Genomic DNA, 25,125 nt, shown 5'->3' with positions numbered 1-25,125 from the left:
TAAACAATTGTGCTATACCAAAGCATAAAACATCAATTTTCCTAAAAGGGAAATTTTGAGTTTGTTGCTATTTCGTAAATTTTTGTCATCTTTTTAAATAGTTGTGCTATATTAAAGCATAAAAATAAAATTTCTCGGAGGGTAATTTTTGTAATCATATTTGTTTTAGCTATCGAAACTGAAAAAAATTTTTAACTCAGAAAATGTTTGGAAAACAGGTTTTTTAATTATTTTTAGAACTTCTGCAACAAAATATTGTATTCATGTACATATATATGTATGTATCCGAATAATAAAAAAATATTTTCCTATTTTTCCTTCAATAGAAACATTCATATTTATTCAATACAACTTCAGTCAGTTTAAGAATTTGGTTTCACGATTAATATATACATACATATGTACATATGTATGTACAAACAAATGTGTATACATACATATGTATGTATGTGTGTGTATATACTACATGCACATATTTAATCAAACAGTAGTCACTACATTCGTTATACTAGTAGTTAGCAAAAATTCACTCTCCATATTATATTGTCAGCACAGCTGTATTTGCTCTGGTAGACATACATATGTACATACATACAATGTACCACATTTACATATGTATATCCTTATGCATAGTTGGCAACACGCGTTCGACTTTGCGCTTACACCATGTCTACTGTCTTTACAAATACACATTTGTTGTTGTAGCTGCATTGTAGTTATTATTACTGGTTGTCATTGTTGCCGTGAGCGCACTGCCATGGTCATTGCTGTTGTTTTAGCGCGCGCTCTGTCATTTTCATGTTAGCATGCGATTTTATTGCGTGTCAACATGCTGAATGGCAGCATTATTTTTCCTACTCCCTTTAAAACCAAGGATTTTTTCAACTTTTTGTTGATTTCTTTTAATATTCGCAGGTTGCTTGTTGTTATTGGCGTCTCAACTAGCGCCACTATCAGCTGATGTAGTTGTTGTTTTTTTGTAATTGTTATAGTTGTTGTTTTTGGTGTGGTGGCGCACTGTCATGTCTGTCCTGCCACGAATCTTTGCTGTCGCTGTTGGCGGACGCGCTGCAGCGAAACAAATGAACGGCTTTTGTTGTTCCTGTCGGCGATGCCATCGTCGTCATCAACAATGTTATGGTTGTTGGGTGTTTAAATGTACATATATTCATACACATACATATGTGTGGAGTATGCATGTTATATACATACGAACATATCTATGAAATTGTTATTGTCTTTTGACTGTTAACACTGTTGGTGGCATTTCATTGCTGGTTGTTGTAGTTGTTGCCGCTTCTTCATACTTTAACGCTATTTAACCCCTTGTAACTTGCGTGAATGCTATATTTTTCGGTTATGTAACAAAAGACTGTCAACCGACAAAAAGTGAAAAACGGCAGCGTTAAGAATTCGCACAAAAGTATAACTGTAAATATATAAATACAGCTTCGTGTGTGTGTAAGTGCCCACATTTCACTGCTGTTTGTGGGTGTAACATGACATGCCACATTGCCTTATTGTGGCGTGTGTGCTTTCCGCCAGCGCACACAAAGGAAATGAACAAAATGGAAATTCATGTTGCTGTTGACGGTTCAGAAACAAAAAGTTGCACAATTTTCACTATGTTAAATAAATACGTTTTATTTTGCTCACATATTATAGGATTTTCAGATATAAAATTATGATTAAATGATAAGGAAAAAAAATATAAATTTTTATAGAAATAGCATAAAGTTGTTAAGTTAGCATAATTACTTGAAATAACATCAAAATAAAATTTTTTACTCACATGGGAAATTTTTAATTTAGCATCTTTGCATTTTTTTTTTTTTTGCGTCTACGTCATCTCTTTAATATCTTAATTATGATAATTAGATCGATTGATTTCCCTAAGGAGTATTTTTTGATATCGTAATTTTTTACGACTTCAATATCTTCTGAATATTCAATGATAGAAAAATTTCCATAGGGGTAATTTTTAAGTTGAACATTAATTTAATATGCCGGCTGTATGTAATAATATTTACTTAAAATAATATCAAAATAAAAAATTTCCCTCATCTGGGAAATTTTTCATTTATCATCTTCGTAATTTTTTTTTGCGTCGACGCCATCTACTTTATATCTAAATTAGGGAAATTTTTTGATTTCGTAATTTTTTACGCCTACAATATCTTCTGAATAGCCGAAATATGGTAACTACGTCGATAGAAAGATTTCCTTAGGGGTTATTATTAACTTGAACATTAATTTGATATGCTGGCTGAACAAAATAATGATACCAGATATTCTCAAAATATACAAAGTATATTGTACGATATTGCTGAAATATTTTTGTTTTTAGAATCCTTTACTCTACATTAAAGCAAACAATAGTATTTCATCTTTCATTTTCCATAACAATATTCTTAAATTTCTCTTTAACTCATACCCTTCAAAACTTTCTCCAAACAACTAAAGCATATCACTTCACTGTATGTCTGCCGCAACCATAGTAGTGTTTCCACGAAAATAGCCGCTAAACTATCAATTTTAAATACGCAGAAGTTTTTGTAATTTAATATGGTTTATGTAAAGAGATCCCCAGTTGTAAATGCATACAAAGAGGCACATCGGCAAGTTCGTGTAAATATACACACATTATTTGTGAGGAAAGCTGTATCCTCTAGCAGGGGAAGCAATATCTCATCAGTCGTTTGTCTTCGTCAGCAACGCGTCGCACACACAAACATGCGTGTGTGTGTGGGTGCTAAAAACATGTCTCAATGTCTACTATTACGCGCTTGTCTCATGCCTCAGTGTTATAACCAAAAACAGCAACATAAACTAGTATGACCGAAGATGTGGTAACACGACTGGTTTGCTTGCTTGACTTGCACGTGTGCCTCATTTCTTACTTTATTTACCACACTATATATTAAAGTATTTGCCTCTCTTAAAGCTAAATACCCACACGTTCTTCATTTAAATTTAAATTTATGTCTACGCTTGTGCTAAAGTTTTGTTTCTATATATTTTGCAGAGGGTATCGTATCGTATAGCATACCGAAAGGCGTACAACGTGGCATGGAAGTCGATCTGTCAGACAAGACTTATGATGGTTATGAGCAAGGTGATCGCTTTGTTGATGGATTGGGCCAACTGGTGGATGGTCAAAAGGGCAAGGATAATTTTCGCACTGATATACATGGATTTGGCAAAGGTGAGTTGGTATATTAGGAAATTAAAGTTTTAAGTAAGAAATTAGAAATGAGCATTTGGTTGAGTTTTTGAAGTTTTAAAACTATTTGCATGTAATGTGTTTAAAACTTGCTTAACAGTAATACTTAAAAAAAATACCCTTCTGGGATATTTTTTTTAAATGTCTGGTAATTTTTTTTAAGTTTTGCTTATTTCAAATTTTTTACCCTTTGAATTGCATAAAAAGAGTACCTTTAAAAAATATCCCTTTTTGTGGAAATTGTGTTTGCCATTAAATATTGGCGATTGTTTTTTTTAGATTTTATAGTATATTAATTGCCTAAAAAGCGTACCATTAGAAAATATCCTTTTTTGGCAAAATTTTATTTTTCATTAAATATTGGCTAGAGTGGCTAATCTACATTGATTATATTGAAAATTCTGCAACAATTACCAGATGCGGTCTCAAAACGCCCATTAATTTGTAAATAGTGAGCAACTTTGATATAAGCTTTGAGGAGAACTTTTGTATGTGTGTAATATAATTTTGGCAGTTTCTGCATATCTTACCTTGACATTTTCTATCGTTCTACTTTTAGTAATATGTTGTTGGTAAAAAATATGTTTTGGGCAAACTTTGTAGTTAAAAAATTTCCCTCATTAGGAAATTTTGATTTTGATATTCCAGAGAATATTACAACTGTATACAACTTAAAATTTTATATGTTACGCCATTTACACAAATTTCCCTTAAGGAGATTTTTACAGTTTTAGTATTTTTGAAAGATTTTTAATCTTACTTGTATGGCTACAGTTCTCATATTTAAAATTTCCTTAAGCGGGAAGTTAAATGCAAATTTGTTTTTAAGGAAATTTTGATTTTGATATTCCAAAGGATGTCACTATTGCATACAATTTAAAACTTTCTATATTATATAATTTACAAAAGTTTACCTTAAGAATTTTTTTACAGTTTTAGTATTTTTGAAAGATTTTTAATCTTACTTGTATAGCTACAATTTCAATGTGTGAAATATTGAAACTTTTTACGTAGCTGTTTACATATGTATGTATGTATGTATATATACACCAAACTTTTATTAAAGGAATTGCCTTTCTACAGGACCAAGCAATCTCACTTTCTCAGTTTAATCTGTAAATTTCCCCGCACTTCGCCGCAAAGTTGGCACACAAAACTCAAATTAACTTAATTCAAGTGCATAAAAGCTGAAATACTTGAATAAATGAAATTGAACAAAGTTTGATGGAAACTGCTTACCTTAACCCAAATGTAATAATAAAGCAACACCAGCAAACTAAAGCGCACAAATGCTAAATAAGCAACTACTATGCGTCTTACATTAAATAAATGGGTGATATACATACATATAATATTTGTATGTGTGTGCGCGCAAGTAAGACGATAAACTGCTGATGCATTGCATATTTCTTCGTAGCTTTCTTCATGGCTTTCGAAAATGTTGCCGGCGTTTTGCGTACATTTCACTTTTAGCGCACAAATTCATCAATTTGGTTGCTGGTAGTTATGGTATGTGTGTGCTTAGGTACCTAAGTCTGTATTTGTGTGTCTGCATATAGGTGTAGGTATGTACATATATGTATGTTTGTGTAAGCAACTCTGAAGGTTGAAGAAAATTGAAAGGATATCCATTGTAGCCAAAAGCAGTTAAATGCAAATGGTTTTAGGGAGCGCAGACGTTTAACAGTTATGAAAAGCTTGCATACAGACACACTTATACAAACATATAGCAATACTTCATTAAAACTGATTAGTATCAAATAATTACAAAAGTTTAGCATAAGTTTAATGGAACTTTTTCGTGTCCATTTGCAATTCTTCTGCCTGCCCTTTGACAAACTCACTTACGTAGCAGTGTGAGTGTAGTAGTATTCAGCGCCAAGCAAGGACTAAATTGCTAACGATAATAATGTATATACAAGCACTCACACTACCGCTCAATCGCTTGCTGTAATGGCATTTGCGCCGGATATGATATAAATGTATATACATATATATGCATATATGTCTATACAAAATATTTTATATGTATTTTGCGACATTTAACCCGCCACTGACTGCCATTTGTTTTGCTAAAGCACACTTAGAATGCATTACTACCAAACTTATGGACAATGCAAGTGAGTTAGCAGCAGCTTGGCGTCCATACTTCATCCTTTGGCATTTCGGAGTAGGCGCGCGCACCCAGCGGAGACAATGAATTGCTGGCTAAATTAAAAACTTTCGGCAAACAAATAAATAATTTCCTCATCAATGAACAAAATAAATATTTTTTTTAGCAATGCGAAGCATAACAAACGCGTGCCAAGAGAAATATATGAACACCCATGCAAAAATACATATACATTAGGTTGGATTTTAAAGCTTTTTGTAAATTTTAATTTAAAAAATTAAATTTTTTTAATTTTTTTTTTATCGTTTTGCTTAAATACGGTGAAAAATTTTTAAAAATGATGCTGGTAAAGTTCAAGCTTTTAATTATTAAGTCAATTGAAAATTTCCCTAAAGGGTATTTTTTGATTCCGTATATTTTTCGTCGACAATATGTTCCGAATGTCCAAATTATGATAATTATGTCGATAGAAAAATTTCCCAAGGCGTTATTTTTAAGTTGAACGTTTATTTCATATGCCTTCTGTTCATTATAATGATTACTTGATACGAGTATAACATTAAAATAAAAAATTTCCTTTATCAAGGAAATTTTTCATTTAACATCTTTGTAATTTTTATGCGTCTACGTTATCTCTTTTGTATTTAAATAAGGATAATTAAGTCGATTGAAAATTTCCTTAAGGGGTATTTTTTTATTTCTTATTTCTTACGCCTTCAACATATTCTGACTCTCCAAATTATGATAACCACGTCGGTAGAAAAATTTCCCTAGGAGTTATTTTTAGGCTGAACATTAATTTGATATTATGGAAACTGAAACATTAGACGGCTTCAATACCAAAAATTCCCATATTGGACAATATATTGTTCATAGGAAAGAAACATGATTTTATAAACTATAAACTGACAATAAAGAGCTCAATTGTGCTGTATGTTTTTTAGCGCAAAAACTGAAACTTCACCAGAAAAAATTGAAATTACGTACACCCTAATCCATACACTTATCTACATTTGGTACAATATTTGTATGAAAAGATAGTTCGAAAGGAGTCAATAGTAGTTAAGCGGCAGTAAAAGAAGTAAAAACAGCGCTGTTAAATGTACATAACACGCATATTTGATAATTTATGGCAACACTGGCATTCAATGCCACATACACAAACAAGCATAAGAACGAATACCACTTTCTCCACAACGTCACATTTAAAGCGCTTTCTACTTACTTTGTGCCGCCAAATGTACGTCGCTTCCGTCAATGCGTGTACCCAGGCGCCTTCAACCGACGTAGAGTCAACCAATGGTAGGTTGTTTACATGTCGTTTGTCCACAAACAGACACACGCAAACACAATCGTCGCCGAAATCATTTGAAAAGCAGCAGAAATAAGCAAACTATTTGAAAATAAACTTAGCTTATATATGTACATTCATTTATATGTATATATATACATATATATTTATCGCTATGTTCACATCCGCATGCAAATAAATAAATTCCCTTGGCCAGTCGCCAATAATCGAAATTATTGAAAACTTTACATTTTAAGTAGAAAAGTTTCTCATTACTGCAGGATCCGGCAGCAGTTGCGGACAGCCATTTTGCCATGCCACTCACACACACAAATAAATACAACCATAAGCATTTATAGAATGCATTGTCGCTTCGTGGTCGTTGGCTTCAACGCAACTCTACTACTTATTGCCAATAATAATGTAGAGAGCTCTGAGCCACCGACTGTTAGTTTACCGTGTAGACTGTCTGACAAACACACACACACATACAAAGCCACAACAGCAGACAGACAATAATACTAACTTACAGCTGTCTGTACAAATTGAGACGACGGCTGGAAGACCAAATACAGCTAGGTACTACTTCGCCGTGCCAAAAAGGAACTCATAAACTCTGCTCATTTGATTGCTAAGGCGATTTGCGCGCGCTGCCGTGAGCGGTGAGAGTGAGTGAGTAAAAGCTTAAATAAACTTCCTTGTTTCCTTCGCTAACTTTAATGCAAATAAAGTTGTTTAAAGTTTACGAAAATTTAACGGAAAGTTGCAACGAAAGATTTTTGGTGGATTTTGTGTGTACATAGGTATGTGTTCCAGAGCCGAAGCTGCAGACATATTTTATCTATTTTGGCGCCGGTGATAACATCAGTTGCAAAATATTGGACTGACTTGCTGATGCTATGAAGATTCCAATACTATTATATTTTCCAGAAATTTTATGGTTAAGAACCAAATAAAGATTTCTATTAGCTTGAAGAAGTCTAAAATCGGTCTCTTTACTAAGGATACCTCAATCCAGCATTTCAGTGGAGCGATTTCGCCAAACCTATGACTGCACAAAACAAAACTCGAGTAAAGAAGACTTTATGGAAATTTGAATCTAAAGAACAACACCCAATCTACTAGAAAAGAATACAAAAAAGGACAGGCTCTTTTGTGAATATTCAACATGCCGCTGCTCAGGATTATAGAAAGCAGGCGTTAGATTCCTTAAAATTACAGGTTCTTATAAGAGCATTCTTCTTCGGTTCATAATATCTGCAAGTCTTGATTTCCACCAGAGTTTATGGGAAATACTCTGAACTAAAGGAAAGAAAACTCATTGGTAATTGGAATCTAAAGACGTAGCATCTCTGGAAATACTAAAAAAGAATACCAAAAAGAAGCGCTCTTTTGAGAACATCCATCTCCGGTTTCTAACTAAATGTCCGCAGCTCAGGATCTTATAGTCGTGTTCCTAAAAATTACATATTTTTATGAAAATATGCATCTCCGGCTGCCAACTAACCCCGATTTCCCATTAGCGTTTATGAAAATAAACCGCTGAAGTTTCGGTTTACAAGGAAAATCTACAAGTTCTTTAGTAAACTACTTATTGGTAATAAGGTATATACACTAAATCCAAATGGATCAAAAGGAAGAGTTCGACTGGACTAAGAACTTTGGACATATTCTCTATTGAAGACCTCTCACGGCCGTTAAGTAAAGCTTAAGGTACGCTAGGAAGAATATCAGGTCACGATCATGAGTTAGTAGAACTAGCTATTTCCGAAGAATGATATAGTAGGGAGACCTCTCTACGAAGGTCGCTTATAATCATTAAATGCAGCTTAAGCTACAGTGGGAAGGATATCAGATCACGATATTTATGAGTTGGTAGAAATGGTCATCTCCTAAGGATTGATAGAGTAGAGCTGCCGATGTCTGGTGTTGTGGTGGAATATTTTCCAAATCTTCTCTTACTAAAAAGTTAGTCCCAAAACATACCACAGCTGCTTCATTTTCAGCAAAAATTAAATCTAATCGATTCCATCTTTAAGTTTAAGAGCATAGCCGGTACATACCCACAACTGGTATGCAGCACTGACAGCAGTGTTGGCTTCAATGAACACAATGAAGTTAAGATTTTTTGGCGAACAAGCATTCTTGCGGCAATACAGCACCACAATGGCAGATAGAGTGGGGGACTGAAGACGTGGCTGTATGCGCGCATAATTTGTCCATTTTATGCGACAACAATCAATGAGAGACGGCTGCACCACGACCACCGCTACCGGAAAGCTAAATGCCAATTCAGCTATGTACCCCAAACGCCGCAAGCCGCACAGGCACAGTAAGTCCAATATGAATTGAACAAAAGACGCTTAAGCGCAAAAGCTGTGGCTGTAGGAAGCCGCATGGCATGCATTCTGTGGCTGAATATTGAATTCTCAGCTATTGATTTTCAATGAGACGCCAAGTCGTTGTTATTATTATTATTGTTTTCTTTACGATTTGTGTTTCTGCTTTATTTGTCGCGCCGAGCTGTAAGCCAAAACGCGTTTATCAATAATTCGAAGGCGACTATTTTTACTGTTATATGGGATGTAGTGGATGTGTAGTAGACGGAGAAGCTTACGGCTTTACTGCTGTTGTGACGTGATTGTTTGTTTTCTCTTTTTTTTTGCTCCCCTTTTTATTAGCAAATGCGCGGCATTTCCCCAATGAGGTTCCTCGAAAAAATTTATTTCGTCTTTCTGACTTTGCGACGCGCTGGTAAGACTCTCTGTAAGTATTTTGGTGTGCGCACACTTTGGGGGCTTCGCAAACAATATTTCCTAGTTATGCCAAGATTCTTACGCGCGAAGTTGTGCAGCGGCTCGAAAGTTATTATTGTTTCATGCAAGCAGACGAATAGTTTATTTATTTATACTTTGCAAGGGGTTTGAGGGTGTGCTGATTTCGAGGCGCGTGCTCTGTGAAGCTTGCTACAGCTGAGACTCCAGTGCTGAGCATTTTCAAGCAAACATATCCATCAGCGCCCCTTCGTCGTCTCGTTTACTTTATGGCGAATGCAACGCTGTGCGCTCGTTTTGTTTATGCCTTGGCGTGTAGAAGTATGCAACGTTTTTATTACGCTGCCACAGTTTTCGAAAATTTTTTCTAGGCCCCCAGCCAACTATTTCGATATACAGCCTGCTTGCTTTTTGCGTGGCTCGAGTCTTCAGTGATTTCTCTACTGTTGACTCTTAAGGCAAGCCCTAACAGTAGCACCGGTAAGGTCTGCACACTGCAACAACACATTTTTGTCGTCCAAAATTTAAGTTGCTGCCTCCGCCTAGTTAAATAAAGCTCGTCGTTACACCACCCCTGTGTGTAAACAAGCCAGCAAGAAAGGTTTAAATGTCGTGACGCACTCGTCGTTTACTGGCAGGCGTGTGCTAGCTATTTTCGTGTGAAACCGCCCAAGGTACCCCTGCCAACCAGTTGGGCTAACAAAAACTTCATTTATTTTCGTTTGACAGTTTGTTGCCATAGCCATTGTTTGCTCCAGTTATTTAAGGTTCCCCTACTGCCGGCGTTAACTTGGCGGAAGGCAAATTATTTTCAGCTGCTGCTTAGCCCTTACTAACGCTCCACTTTGCTTTTACCTATGCATATTTGTTTTTGTTTTGAATTTTACGATGCGTCTAATGAGCGGGTAAGCAACGGTGCGTAGCACAGGTGAGCTAACTGACAGCGTTCACCGTGTTTTGGGGCGGTGCTGAAGAGTAAGGGTGGGCGCTGCAATGGCATTTAACCCATAATATTTAACATGTGCTGGAATTTATGATTTCATTGAAAGTCATTGCCGCCAGCGGGTGGTTCTACATTGCGCCGTTTGTTGTAAAAATATTTAACCTCCTTTCTTGTTCTATGAAAACACGAAGCAGCAAAGCAATAATAAGTTTCTTGTGTAATAATTGTTGGAGGAGTTAGCAGATTTCATGCACGAAATCCTTTGTGAGGAAGGAAAGTTGAGTCTTAAGTAATAATTTTAGCTTGAAATTTGCTTTAAGAAATTGTCGGAGTGGTTTCAAGAAAGTTAATTGTGAATTATACAACACAGAATTGCTGAGTTTAGGGTATTTAAGCGCCATAACCAGTTTCCAGCCTAAACAGAACGAATTTTGGGTGTTTAAGAATAAACTCTTTTTAAAATTTTTTAAATTTTTAGGTGCATTAGGACATAAGAATTTTAAGAATACTAGGTAAAATATTTAAAGAAAAAATTTTTTTTTCGTGGATGAAACCTAAAACCTAATTTCGAAAGAAATCTAAAATTCATAAAATGAAGACAATTAACTTGATTTAAAAAAAATTATTTTTCGACGATAAGCTAAAAAAAAATTGGAAAATATTACCAATACGGCCTGAACTTGATGTCGAAAGAAATTAAAGTTTATTAATATAGAAAATAGATTGAAATTTCTCCCAAAATTTTGTCAGTTTTGTCCTGCTAAATTTCTTAGTACGCTTTTCTAAACTTTATTAGAGCTTTCTAAAGCTTTTTGTCAACTTTTCATTAATATATTACACCTTAATATTTTATTTTTTAAAAGAAAATTAAAATATCTTATCAGTGAAATAAAATCTTTCCAAATTCAAGCTGCATTTGATACTTTACATTCGAAAGCTCTAAGTATCTGTTCGTTAAATATGCATGGTATAAATTTTATTGTACTATATGAACACTAGTCGTTCCGAATAGTATACGTATCAGGTCTTCGGTTAATACAGTATCAAAAAAATTGTTTTAAATTGTATATAATTACTAGAGGAACCGTCCACGCTTCACTGTGGCTGATACATAGATAATACTACTACCATCTATATGATTTCTATTAGTTGGATTATAACTATTAGTTGTTGAGATATAATATTTTGTGAAGCAACTTGTGTTAGTTTACAAAAAAATGGGTCAAAAGCATTTTATGTGTTTATAAAGAATTTGGCATTTTGGGGAAAATACTGTTGAATTTGGGCTCAGGGAAATCCACCGTTGAAAAGATATTTGCTAAGCTGGAAACAGGCGAAATGAGCAGAGTAGGTGCCTCGCAAGTTCATAATCCAACAAAAACAACGAATAACTGATTCTGAGAAGTGTTTAAGTGCTCTCTAATCGGATTAAAGCCGAAATTTTTCGTCAGTGGTAGAAACATAGCTCCATCATTTCCCACTGGAGTCCAATCGACAGTCATTGTAGTGAATTGCACATGATGAACCGGTTCTCAAGCGTGGAAAGTTATGACATCAGTCTTTTGGGATGCACGTCGTATAATACATACTCAACGACTGATTACTCTGCCAGTTATAATCGATATCACTGCGTATTTGGTTGCAGTTCTTTTCTTCTATTCCAAATATTTAGCAGTTGTATTATTTTTGAGAAGACTCTGTTTAAAATTGTGCGCATATATTCAAATGATTCCTACAAACATGAATTAAGATTTGAAATATAATTTTTGTATTTATAAGCTGTATTAAATTTGACATAAAGAGATAAAGGGTATCCTATGTCCTTACCTTGGTTCTAAGCTATCTCTCCACCAATGTTCAGCCAAATCGGTCAAGCCGTTTTCATGTTATGTCGTGACAACGTTTATATGGGAAAATGGAATTGTCGTCTTACTCTATCTTACTCGCAATTTTTCCTTATTTGCTCGCTTAGATAGATAGATTATATAGATTTTGCATATCAGCAACAAGTTTATTTATATCCCACAATCTATTTCTCTTATCTCTAATCTATTTTGCTAATGAAAGCTCATCAACTGCGAATTTTGATCGTTAGCTCCTTGTTTAAAATGCTTGACGTTCTTTGTGCTCCTTTTCAATGAGAACTGAGTATTTTCTAGCGTTTGTGTTTATTTAATTATTATTTCTTACATATGTTGCAGATTGAAATTCTCATCCACTTAATGCTATAGTGAAAGCTCATGAACTGATATTTTCACCCGAACGCAAGTTTTTTATATAATACATAGCAAAGACAGAAAACTATAAGACATGTTTTTATTTAATCATTATTTCATAGCTCTGCAACATGCCGCTGCAATACTTATGCACTTAATGCTATAGTGAAAGCTCGCGAAGCGAAATTTTCACCTGAAAGCAATCTTTTCATGTATAGCAAAGATGGGAGACTAGAAGATTTATTTTAACTTATTATATATGATGATTGCACTATTATTATAAAATTTCTAATGTTTTACGAATTTCCCTCCAATTTCAGGCTACGAATGGATCGGCTGGCGCAATGATACACCCGATTTGAATGGCAAACCAGTTGAAATCATTTTCGAATTTGACACCGTGCGAAATTTCAGTGCGATAATATTGCATACAAATAATATGTTCACCAAGGATGTGCAGGTAAGCGGAGTAACTAGGTATTATTTGACTTAATATTATTGATTAATAGGAAATTATTTGACTTAACATTATAGATTAATACCAAATACCTCAGACTAGAAATTTTTATAAAATTAAAGATTTTGTTTACATTTATTAAATTGCCTAAAACTAAATACAATTATTCCACTTTAATATAAAAAATATAAAATGTTTCGTCGCTTTTCTACTCTATTCCAAATACCATCATAGGTGTTCGTGCGTGCTAAGGTCTTCTTTAGTATTGGTGGACGACACTTCTCTGGCGAACCGGTGCAATTCTCTTATATGCCAGACACCGTAATGGATCACGCGCGCGATGTCACTATCAAATTACATCATCGCGTTGGTAGATATTTGAAAATCAATTTATATTTTGCTGTGAAATGGATTATGCTGTCGGAAATTTCATTTATATCGGGTGAGTTGCTGCGCATATTTATTACTGAGGGAAGTGAAAATGAAACAAAAAAGCGAAAGACCCAGTAGCAACAATGAATGAAACTGAAATATATATTCCAAATAATAAAAAAAATATAAATTATAAGAAAGCACAAAACAAATGTAAACGGCAAAGAAAAATAGTTGAAAATAAATTAAAACAAAATAAAATAAAAAAAATATAGATCGGAAATTAAACTAAAAGTAAATTTAAATACAATTTAATTAAATTTAAAAAAATTAAAATAAACAAAAAATAAAATGTATTAAAATTAATTAAAATAATATTACAAAAAAAATTAAATTAATTAAAACAAGAATGATAAAAAATAAAACCAAATAAATAAATTTAAATTTAATTAATTAACATTTAATTAAAACAAATTAAATTATTATTATTTAAACTAAATTAAATTAGTGAATACAAAAAAAATATAAAAATAAATAAAATAAAATAAATTAACCAAAAATAAAATAAAATTTAATTTACTTTAAATTAAAAAAAATTAAAATGAAATAAAGAAATGAAATAAGTTGAATTAAATTAAATAATTTAATACAAAATAAGTATAAAAATAAAATTAAATTAAATCAAGCTAAATTATCTAATACACAAAAAAAAAATAAAAATAAGATCCAATATGATATATTATAATAAGGTAAAGTATCATCAATTAAAAGACTGAATAATACTTCAAACCTCAGCCATTTAACATACGTATGTACATATGTATGTTAAAGTCTGTTAATGTAAAAAAAAAAATTGTGAAACAATAAAAGAGAATCAGAATCAGTTTTATAAAATTAGGCATAATAAAATTAGCTAAAAGTCATATAAATATAATAGTGAGAAATTATTGAAAGTTCAGACGACGTAGCATAACTTAACATTATCTGACATAGCTTAACATTTTTAACTTAACACTAACAGAATTTACCATAGATAATATAAACAAATTGTAAGCAACAAGTTTTAAATAAAAAAAATTGATTAACAGAGCTTAAGATAACATAACTTTGCTTAACTTAACATGACTTAACGTAACGTAATGTAATGGAACAATGATAAATATGATAAAAACGACACAAAGTTAAATTAATTGAAATTTTAACATAACTTAACGTAACGTAACATAACGTAACAATGAACAAAACACATAGCTAAATTTTTAGAAATTTTAGTTAGCATAACATATCATAACTCAACGAAACATAGCAAAACACCATTATATACATACACATACATATGTATGTATGTATAAAGAATAAGCTGCCAAGATTTTTTAAATGGAAATTCTAAACAACATAGCATAAACATGTAAAGAATATAAAGTTATATTATTAGAAATTATTAGAAACTTTAGGCAACATAACATGACTTAACATAAAATAACATAACATAACAGCATATACCACAATAAATAAGCATAAACTACATAAAGTTAAAAGTAATAATTTTAAATATCACAACATAAAGTAACGTAACTTAATATAACATGACCGCACATACCATAACATACTTCAGTAAGTTATAAGCAACACAATTTGAACATAAAAAAGAAGTTGAACATAAGGCAACACAACTTTATCTGCCGTAACATTACTTAGAATAACATAACATAACATAGCATTGACTAATATGTAAAAAAACCACAAAGTTAAATAAATCGAAATTTTATAAACCACAACATATCAAAACATAACCTTACGTAACATAACATAACATAACATGAATAATATATAAGCATAAACAACAACAAGTTAATTAAATAGCAATATTAGACAACTTAGCGGTTATAGTATCCTCATAACATAACTTAACGTAACACAACTTAACATAATACAGCTTAATAATTCACAAAAAAAAACAAATCATGTCATAACATAACAAAACTTGACATAACATAAAATTACTTGACATAGCATAACATATCTATCTAAAACAGTGCTAGTTATCTCCAACTTCTCTTTTCACAACACTTCGTCAGAAACACAAAATGCATAAGATTTACTTAAAACCCCAATTTATATTGCAAACGGTAAGCCACGAAGCCACAACTGAAAAATTTCAGCTAGCCAAAAACTTTATAAGCCGTTAGAAAAATTACCTACAAATCCTAGTGCAGTTTGTTGCATCCACACACCCAAAGGTGACTAATAAATTTTTGCAATCGCCTACAATAAAGTATACCACAATTTCCCGTAAGCGTTGTGCATGCAAATAACGAATGCTTTTTGCGAGAACCAAACACTCAAACATTTACACGCACACACACAAACATTTACACGCGCACATCCCCATCAATACAAATGCTGCTATGCAACACTCACTCTCGGACGCTTGGTAGTATGTACACTCACCGTTAAGCGCCTTTGTGTTACTGCAATTGAAATCTGCTTTGGTCGAAATTTGGCATGCATGCAACATACGATTTTTGCTTGCTACATGCAACTTATGCAGCAACAAAGAGTAAAACTCAATAAGTCGACGCCTGATGGAGACTACAAAAGCCAAATGGCGCACGCACGAGTGTACCGACACACAAACACATACATACATATGCTTGTGGAAAGTATATATACACATACATATATATGTACATGCATGCAACATCATACATTAGTTGGATTATTAGTGTGAGTAAAAGCATATGAAGGGGCATTTCTGCTGGCAACATTTTTCCTATGAAATTTCCGCCCACCCAAAGATTGAGGTAAAAGCGCGCAACAACAACAACAGCAAAAAAACGTTAGCACGTATTTGGATTTTTTTCTGGCATATATACATGATCGCCATAGGTGTATGCTGGCAGTAAATATGGTTGCTGGCCCTTTGTATTTGTGTTTGTGCAGATGTGTGTTTGTGTGCGACTGCTGCGTGCTCGTGTGTGGCTGAGTGCATGGCAAGTAGAGTGCGCTTTCAAATGCATTTCGAATGGAAAATCATTTTCAGCTTCATTTCACTTTCAAGTGATGGCATAAGTACGAGCGCACGTTCACAAATCACACATGCACACAACTCACATACATATAGATATATTTGTGTATGTGTGTGTTGTTGCACGTAAGCACTATATTTGCATGCAATGTATGTATATTTGTCAGTGTTAATGCGATTGCGTTTGTATGCGCTATCGCACGCTTGCACACACACTCACACATATACACAGGCATGCATTTGCAGTTAAAAGCCAAAGTTTCGAGTTCAACTTCGGGTATACATGTATGTGTGCTCCAGTGTCCATTGTCGGCCAGCAATCACCATCGAATTCATATTCATTTGTCGTTGAAATAAAATTGCGCATATATTTTTCCAACGTTTTGGCCGACAACAATGAATGTCGTCATCACACGTGCTACTACAAGTATATTTAAAGCTCGTATTTAGGTGGTAGTGACGCTTAGTGTGTGCGTGTGTGTGTGCAGCTGTACTTACCACTTATAGATTTACTCGTGCAAATACTTTGTAGGATATTACTGCATGTCCGGTTGTTCTGCGGAAATGCAGGAAAGTCAGTAACAAGAAAGTTAGAGGAAATAACTCGAAAGTGTAGCCGGTATAATATACTGCGGCTATTGTAGGCAAAATCACGTAGTAGAAAGTCAATAATAAATTGTCGAGAAATGTATGCATATTTATTTGGGCGTAAATATTGCGAAAGCGAGTGGGCGCACTTCTATATTACAGGCAGGTAGGATGGACTGTGTGAAATTACTTGAAATACAATTTTTATGGTAAAACTGGTAGTTTTTCGGGTAAAAAATTATTTTCCAAATATTTATTTTTCAAAATAATAGATAAAATAAATAAAATATTAGCACATGATAAATAATAACGCGATTGCAGTGCGATTGCTTATATAAACCTTGGCAAACTTAAGAAAATATTTTTATTGTCCCAACCGAACCATACAAAAATAAAATATACTAAAAGTTAAAGTCTATTTATAAGTTTAAGTTAGGTCGTAGGGTTGATACAAAGTCGATAGACCTCACTTAGATAGATATTTGTCCTATGTGCTATCTAAAAAAACTGTTTAAAGCACATTACCTTATAAGCACTTATTTAGCAGGGGCCTAGCTTCTTGTGCAAATTGTCGGTTTTGCGACTCGGAGTCTGAAACTCCAGAACACCTGCTAATAGACTACACAGCAGTCTGTAGACGCAGGATAAAGGCCCTTGGATTCATGTTTCCAAATAGAGATCACATCGTCTCAATAGCACCTAGCAGTATATTAAAACTCGTCAATTTGCTGGGACTAGTTGAGTCGATGTAAGTTAGGAGAGGGCACAATAGACCTTAGGTCGCGGTGCAATCGTCATATAATTATCTATCTATCACCACATATCATGAACTAAACGTTTTGAGCTTACCACAAGTTCGTTATGGCAGTTAATATCAATCCCAACCACATCTCTGGGTACGCCAAATAAAGCATAATCCACAACAGAGGAGAAAATTACAAGTTTATTCTGTTTCGCCTTCCTCCCTACAGCTTTAGCTTAAGCCTCTGGTATTTAGTCGCAGTGCGTATTACCTATTAGCGAGATCAACATGCACGTAATTCGAAGCACCAATAAAGGTTGCCATCGGATCAGAAGGTCTAGTTCTGGTGGCTGACTAGCGCTTGTCGAATTGACTGCAGGTTCTTAGGTTTAGAGCTGGAATCAAAAAGGAGAACAGACAATCGACTCCCTTTCAAGCGGATGGAACTGATTGCGGAGTATTATACCTACCGCTACTTTGGTGGCAGTCATCTCCGATTGATCGACATTACTCTGTATCGTACATTTTAATTTTGATTCATCTGTAAAGTAAATCACTGCATCCCTTCTTTAACGGTTTCGCCCCACCTACCAATCCCTCGCAGGTTATGTTCTTAGGTTCTGTGCTGGAACTCATGAGGACATCAGACAATCCAATCCCTTTCTCTGCGCTGCGGGGCAATAAATCTACCGCTACCTTGATGGCAGCCCTGCTTTGCTTGAAATAGGCTGCAGTGGTGTGGTAGCCTAAAACTAAAGTGTACGGGTAGCTGACGACAGAAGACTTCACCTCCTACTCTCCATTTTAAGAAACAGATCACTGCACTCCTTCTACAGAGGCTTCACCCCACCCACCCCCTTGCAGGTGTGTGAGCCAATGTGGCACTGCCAATAGAAGGTTATTCGATGCAATGATCTAGTTTATAGGGAATGGCGTTAAAGCAGTCGAAAATTTCAATGTGTCCTGCCCAGAATATCTTATACATATAACTTTCCGTAGTCTAATAGCAGCCTTCGCTCCCAAGTGTATACTAGCAATGTGTAGAATGACATTGAGTGAAGTTGTTCGTGTTGTCTTCAATGCAGCATAAATCCTATGTGGGCTACTCTTTAAGCACGCTCCAGTCTCTTTAAACATTATAAGGCTAAATACGATTTCATAGTGCCAGAATACCACTTTTAGTGATAGGCTACATCACTTCCCAATTGCTCCTCTACAACAGTATAAGGCGAGAAATGCCTTCCTCACTTTCTTCTATATTCATTGATAAGATTATAAAGTTAATTTCTCAGAAAACCAAAAAATGTCAATTTCATCATGTTCGCAACAAATATCAATAAAAATCTGGAAAGAAAATGCTTCTTAGGAAAGTATTGTTCACAGCGCCTTCTGTTGTTGTTCAGTATTATTGGTTTCTAGAAATAATATCCCGACTAATAGCTTAAAATATTTTGTATATCTAACTATAAATGTTCCTCTTATACCATACATATTTATGTTGAACAAATTGATTTCTAACTCATCAGCTGATACCGATATTACCACTTACAAGACCTGATTATTTTCGTTAAAATAAAATGCTGTTAAGCATTACTTATTGCCATAAGTCGAACATTAGTTATTGATTACTCTTACCAGCTCTGCTGAAGGTAAAAATTTTGAAGTAATGGGCCGTCAAGTCAGTATTTAATTTATCGCGTAAAAATTTAAGAATAATTTTGCTGGTCAATAAATAATTTTCTAATAAAGTGTCGATGTTAAAAAAAACCCATATGTTATATTTCGATCGTAGATCGTAAGGAAAGATCTGAAGACTGTTTGACCGCGGATTGGTCACACTTAAACAATGAATATGTTCATTGTGCTCCCAAGCAAGTCTCCTCCAAATACCATTCATCTACTTTATTGATTTGATAAGAAAGCAAAGTCCAAGTATATTTCAGCCTTGCTCTTCAGTTCTGTCTGAGATTTTAAAGAATGTTTCTCCAAGAAGCTGCTTATTTGTTAAAACCGCCGTAATAACACTCCTACAGCATATAGATCAGCAAATAGCTGGCAAACAAATGAACGAAAAATTCCAAACCTTGTATGAAGCAATTTTTTATTTGGCGAGAAGTCTTCATGAAATTTAGGCTTGAATTTTTATTATAAATTTTTAAGGCAACGTAAAGTTTTTGGCTAAATTGTTCACATCAGATCACTATACCATATAGCTGCCTGACAAAGAGACCAATCAAAATGAAGTTCAGAGTCAATGGAAATTTTTTCTGCACATAAAAAGCAACATACATACTTCTAAAATAAAAAAAGATTACAGAAGGGGTTGGTAAAGGAACAAATATGTTCATGTATATATATTTATTAAGTTAAGCAAGTTCAAGATAGCAAGTTATAATATCAAAAACATAGGTATAAGTTTCCCTCAAAAATAAATTAGAATTTCACAAATTCACAAACTCGTCACAAATATGTTCTAAATTCAAAAATTTACTGCTTGAAGTTAAAAATTTAGTAGTTTTTCTAACAAATGCAGCTTTTTATTTACAATCACATATACATATGTATGTAATATGTATCGTCTACGACTGCGCCACTAAGTGCATGATTAAATGCTAATTCATGCATACCTGTGCGTGCGTATAAAATTTTCTTACCTAACGGTAATGCAGGGCTACGCATTTGCATACATGCACATCTTAATTTAATGCGCATTTACAATTGAAAACTTGAAAAAATGTAAATACTTGAAAATTTCGCATGTTAACGCATATGCAGCAACGAAGAAATATATGTATACACACATACTAGCTTGCATTTACACAAACGACATGCAAGCAGTCAACAAATGTGTGCTGATTGGTGGCTGTATTTGTTTGTATGAGTTTCACTGTGTTTGTTAATAAAAAGTCAGTTACCGACTGTGACTTTGCACTCTGCGTACAACAAAAACAAGTCTGCCCTCCAACTAGTTAATTACATCTGCACATAACTAGCTAAATGCAAAAACAATGCAAACTGCGATGGCGCCTAGTGGTATGCAAATATAAATGCAAATGTATGCATTTGTATGTAAGCAAGTGAGCTAAGTTACAGTTTGCGCTAAGGTAAAGCTAAGCTAAAAGCAAGCACTTACTTTAGGTGCTGTGTAGTTGTATCTATATCTATGTTAGTATATATATATATATATATATATATATATAAATATTTATATGCATTTTACAACTATGCACGACGCCATATGCAAATAGGCAAATGCAGTTAAACAAAAAAGTTGAAGGGCACATCAAGGTAACGCCAGTTACAACAACATTACTTGCAACAAAAACAACTAGTTGCGTAAAAGCAACAAAAATGCTAATTCCACACTTGGCTTATTTAGAATAATAAAGTGCAGCGTTAGGTAAATATTTAAAGGCAGCTGCGTTTGTAGCTTAAAGGCAGAGAATATTAATTTTAATATATAAAGTTAAATATATAAAACTTTTGCAGCAAGGCTTGATTGGGGAACAAAATCCGTGCCTTATTGAGTTGATGGTGTTAAGATGGACATAAAATACTTGACAAAAAAAATTAAATTTTCAATTACACAAATACAAAATTAAAATAGTAAAAAAAAATTAAAAAAAAATTAAAAAAAATTGAAAAAAAATAAAAAACACTAAAAAAAATTAAGAGAAATTTGAAAACTAAATTAAATTAAAAAAATTAGTTAAATTTGTCACAAAAGATAAAAAAAAAATTTTGATGAAGCTAATGTTGATATTCTACAGAGAAAAAAATAATTTTAGATTAAAAAAATAAGGAAAACATAATTCCGTAAAAGTTTAGATTTTCCAAAAATATTGTTTAAACTTTTTGATGAAGCTAATAGCGATATACTAAAAAAATTAAGAGAAAAATATATTACATTAAAAATTGATACAAAACGTGAGAAAAAAATTTAAATTTTTTATTTAAAATTTCTACTTTGAAAATTTGTTTTTAAAACTTTTGATTTGATTTGATGGAAATCTTATTTGAAATACTAGAAAAAATAAGACAAAACTTTAAGATTTTTATTATTTGTTGAGAAGCTTTAATTATTTCAAAAAAATTCAAAATAAACTTCAATAAATACATATTTAGATTTCAAAAACTTTTTTGAACATTTTTTAAGATCTCGGATTTTTTGCGAAATAAAATTGTTTAAAAACGAACTTCAAAAAATATTTCAATTAGGAAATTTTTTTCCAGTTTTTTGATGAAGCTTATATGTATTGACAGAACATAAAGATTGAAAAGAATATTTTAAGTTTTATCTTTTTTATAAATACTCTCAAAGTTCACAAAAAGAAGTGTTTAAAAAATCATAGAGAAATTCAAATTTAAATTTGTTGCAAGTTTTGTTCAGAAAGAATTATGTGTGGGTCATTTCAACAAAAATTTAAATTCAAAATTCGAATCCAGTTGTTTCGTATAAACAAAAGGCATTATTTTAAACAATTTTTTTTGTGGAAATATGAATTTTGATTCAGTTATAATTTCTGAAAAACTGTGAATTAAACTTTCCAGTTTCTAATTTATAATTTCTGAGTAATCATTTTACAAAAAAAACACAATATTTAAAAATTTATACTTAAAAAAAAATTAAAATAAATTAATTTAATTTAAAAATTTTTAATATTCTTTATGTGCAAAAAATTTTATGATTGCAATCTTTTTTCTTAAATTTTAGCAAATTTTTCAAACAACAAAAATTTAAAATAATTTTTTTTTTTAATTTTCTTTAAAAAAAAAAATCAAATAACATAATTTTACTATTGACTCTCTAATGCTTATGTGGTAAATAATATTTATTATGAAGGCAATTGTGAAATTTTGGCAATTTTTTAAACAAACATATTTAAAAAAAATTCCAATTAATTTTCATAATTTAGTTTATTTCCTTTACAGTCTTTAGTCAAAAGAACATACATACATGACGTTAAGATTCATATACTAATTTCCTATCCTAAAAATATTTTTTACAAGTTGATTTTAAAAATATCCTTCTATTTCCGAGCCTTCAATCAGCTTAGTTATCAATTTCTGCCGGTCGAAGTCCAAAACTTATCAGAACCCATCTTACAAAACTTTTAATACTGACAAATACTTCCAAAGTGCATAAAAGAATTAAATAAATATCTTCTAATAGTTACCTGTTGCAAGAAATTCATAGAAAACCTCTCAAATGCTAGTTGCCAACGAAAAAGGCTTTAAGCTTTTCCCCCGCCAACAACTCCTACCGAAACTTCCTCAAGCACTTAACGCCTTTCATCCCGTAAGCATTAGCAAGGGTCTACCACTTTGTCGCAGCATTTAGTAGTTTAGTATTTAAAAGTTATCCAACCACATGCTGAGTCATTTGAGCTAGTCCAAAGGCAGCCTAAACAAGCAAAAACCACAGACTCGTACAAGCGTCCTCTGCTGCAACTGCTGGCATTGTCCTGCCAGCAATATCTGCCTGAGAACATCGACGCCTGTCTTTATGCTCACTACTTCCTGCCTTTTATGCGCACTTTTATCCACCTACTAATCCTTTATGTACAACAAATTAGTCGAAGAAAAGTGAAAAGGTAAAAAGCAAAAGTACCACATCTATGAAAAGATTGTGGCAGATGGAGTGGCACAAAAATAAACTTAAGTATGTAGAACGACATCGTTTGCGTGTGTTTGTGTGAAAATGCGTGCACACATTTCCTTTTGATCTGGAATTCTCAGATTATGTGCTTTTTTCTCTCGCTCTCTCCTTCTTCAACAATTTATTTTGTATTTGCAAATCTAGCATCTACTGTTGGTGTTGTTGTTGCCTGCATTGAAGCGCTGGCTTTAGTGCAAGCTTGCCGCTGCTGAATGAGCTATTGAAGTGTTGATAGAAGATACGCTTCTGTGACTCAGCCTGCCTCTTTGTGGTTGCTGTGTGCATTATCACGATGTAGATGTAGATATTTTCGGTATACCCATTACGGGATATGGTGCAATGAGGGACTTTTGTTCTGCAGGAGTTAGTACTAGAGATAGTGTAGAAAAATCTATGTGTGTGCCGTTCTCTTTTTATGCCTAATACGCATTTTATGCGTTCTTAAAGTCGGTAGGCTTCTATTCACATATTGGAAAAATAAATTTCTGTCCTCAGACCGGATTCATATACTAGATTGTGGAATAAAATTTCAAAAACTTACGGCAATTTCTTTTTTCTTAAATTTTGGCAAATTTTTCAAACAAAAAAAATTTAAAAAATTTCAAATAATTTTTTTTTTAATTTTCTTTCAAAAAAAAAAAAAATCAAATAACATAATTTTACTATTGACTCTCTAATGTTCTGTTTCTTTGGAGGTTAAGTTTTTCAACCAATGGAGTCAAAATTCAGCCTCTCCAACAATATAATGTTATGCAGAGTTCCTAAACAATCAAACGTATATCGCAAACTCAAAGTCATACAGATTATATGATAATTGCCTTTTAAGTCTCCTCAGTCACCGTGTTTTCAAATATAAATCGAAAAATTTTATCTGGTTATCACTTTATCCTGCAATACTTTCCTCAAAATCTCTCAAATAATCTGTAAACGCTGCTGTAAAATCTTATTAGTTTCCCCGATCTATAATTTGAATATCTTGTTCCATAAGTTAGTAATTTTACAGGCATTTGGATTTCCTTCAATTGACGATTAACTTGAATTTTCAGGTACTTTGATTCCCCAAAACATTTTAGCATTATATTTGAGGTTACAGCTAACCATAGTGACTTTTCCTTGAAACCAATCCTTATACGATGGGATACATAACTATTTATTTGAAGCAATTCATATTTAAATAAATTGGCTTAGATTTTCTTGAAGAGTTTGGCCCAATACCACACCATTGTTTTAGATAGGTCCTACACCGAATCGATTATTTCTAGAAAACCTTAACACCTACAATGTTGTTACGTACATCGCCTTCGTTAGTTTAGATCCGACTGTTTCATAAAACTGAATTTCTTTCCCTAAAAAGGGGTAAACTTTGTGTTTGGAATAGATCCTAACGTGTTGAGGAATTATCTTTACTATCGCTTACAACATCCACTGCAATATAGTATTTTTTCTTTTACTTGTCAGTTCAATCCAGGCGGAAGCAACAGTATTCCAGGGCAACAAGTTCTATACCAAGGGTATATACATAAAAGTATATTGCTCTGAAAATAGTAGTATTCCCGAACAACAGGTTCTATTCCTAGGGTATATAAAATTATATAAGGTGTTTATTAAAATGCGAAAATAATAAGATAATATAGTTTTGCGCTTTTCTTTATATAATAAAGTTTATAATACTCACGAAGTTTTCAATACTTTATCGATTAACAGTGAAGATTTCTAGCC

The 25,125-nt window shown here is 33.0% G+C and overlaps 1 protein-coding gene across 1 annotated transcript in view; it reads left to right on the top strand.

Moving 5' to 3' along the window:
* The window catches only part of LOC120767751, a 163,873-nt gene that overhangs the window by 122,157 nt on the left and 16,591 nt on the right, over nucleotides 1-25,125 (top strand). The window contains exons 6-8 of the mRNA XM_040093965.1: nucleotides 3,026-3,205; nucleotides 12,881-13,020; nucleotides 13,252-13,459. Coding sequence (XP_039949899.1) covers nucleotides 3,026-3,205; nucleotides 12,881-13,020; nucleotides 13,252-13,459 — 528 coding nt within the window. The remainder of the gene's footprint in view (nucleotides 1-3,025; nucleotides 3,206-12,880; nucleotides 13,021-13,251; nucleotides 13,460-25,125) is intronic.

Source organism: Bactrocera tryoni, chromosome 2 (genome assembly GCF_016617805.1).
Source record: "Bactrocera tryoni isolate S06 chromosome 2, CSIRO_BtryS06_freeze2, whole genome shotgun sequence".
Classification (NCBI taxonomy): Eukaryota; Metazoa; Arthropoda; class Insecta; order Diptera; family Tephritidae; genus Bactrocera; species Bactrocera tryoni.
This window is presented reverse-complemented; position numbering and strand designations above follow the sequence as displayed.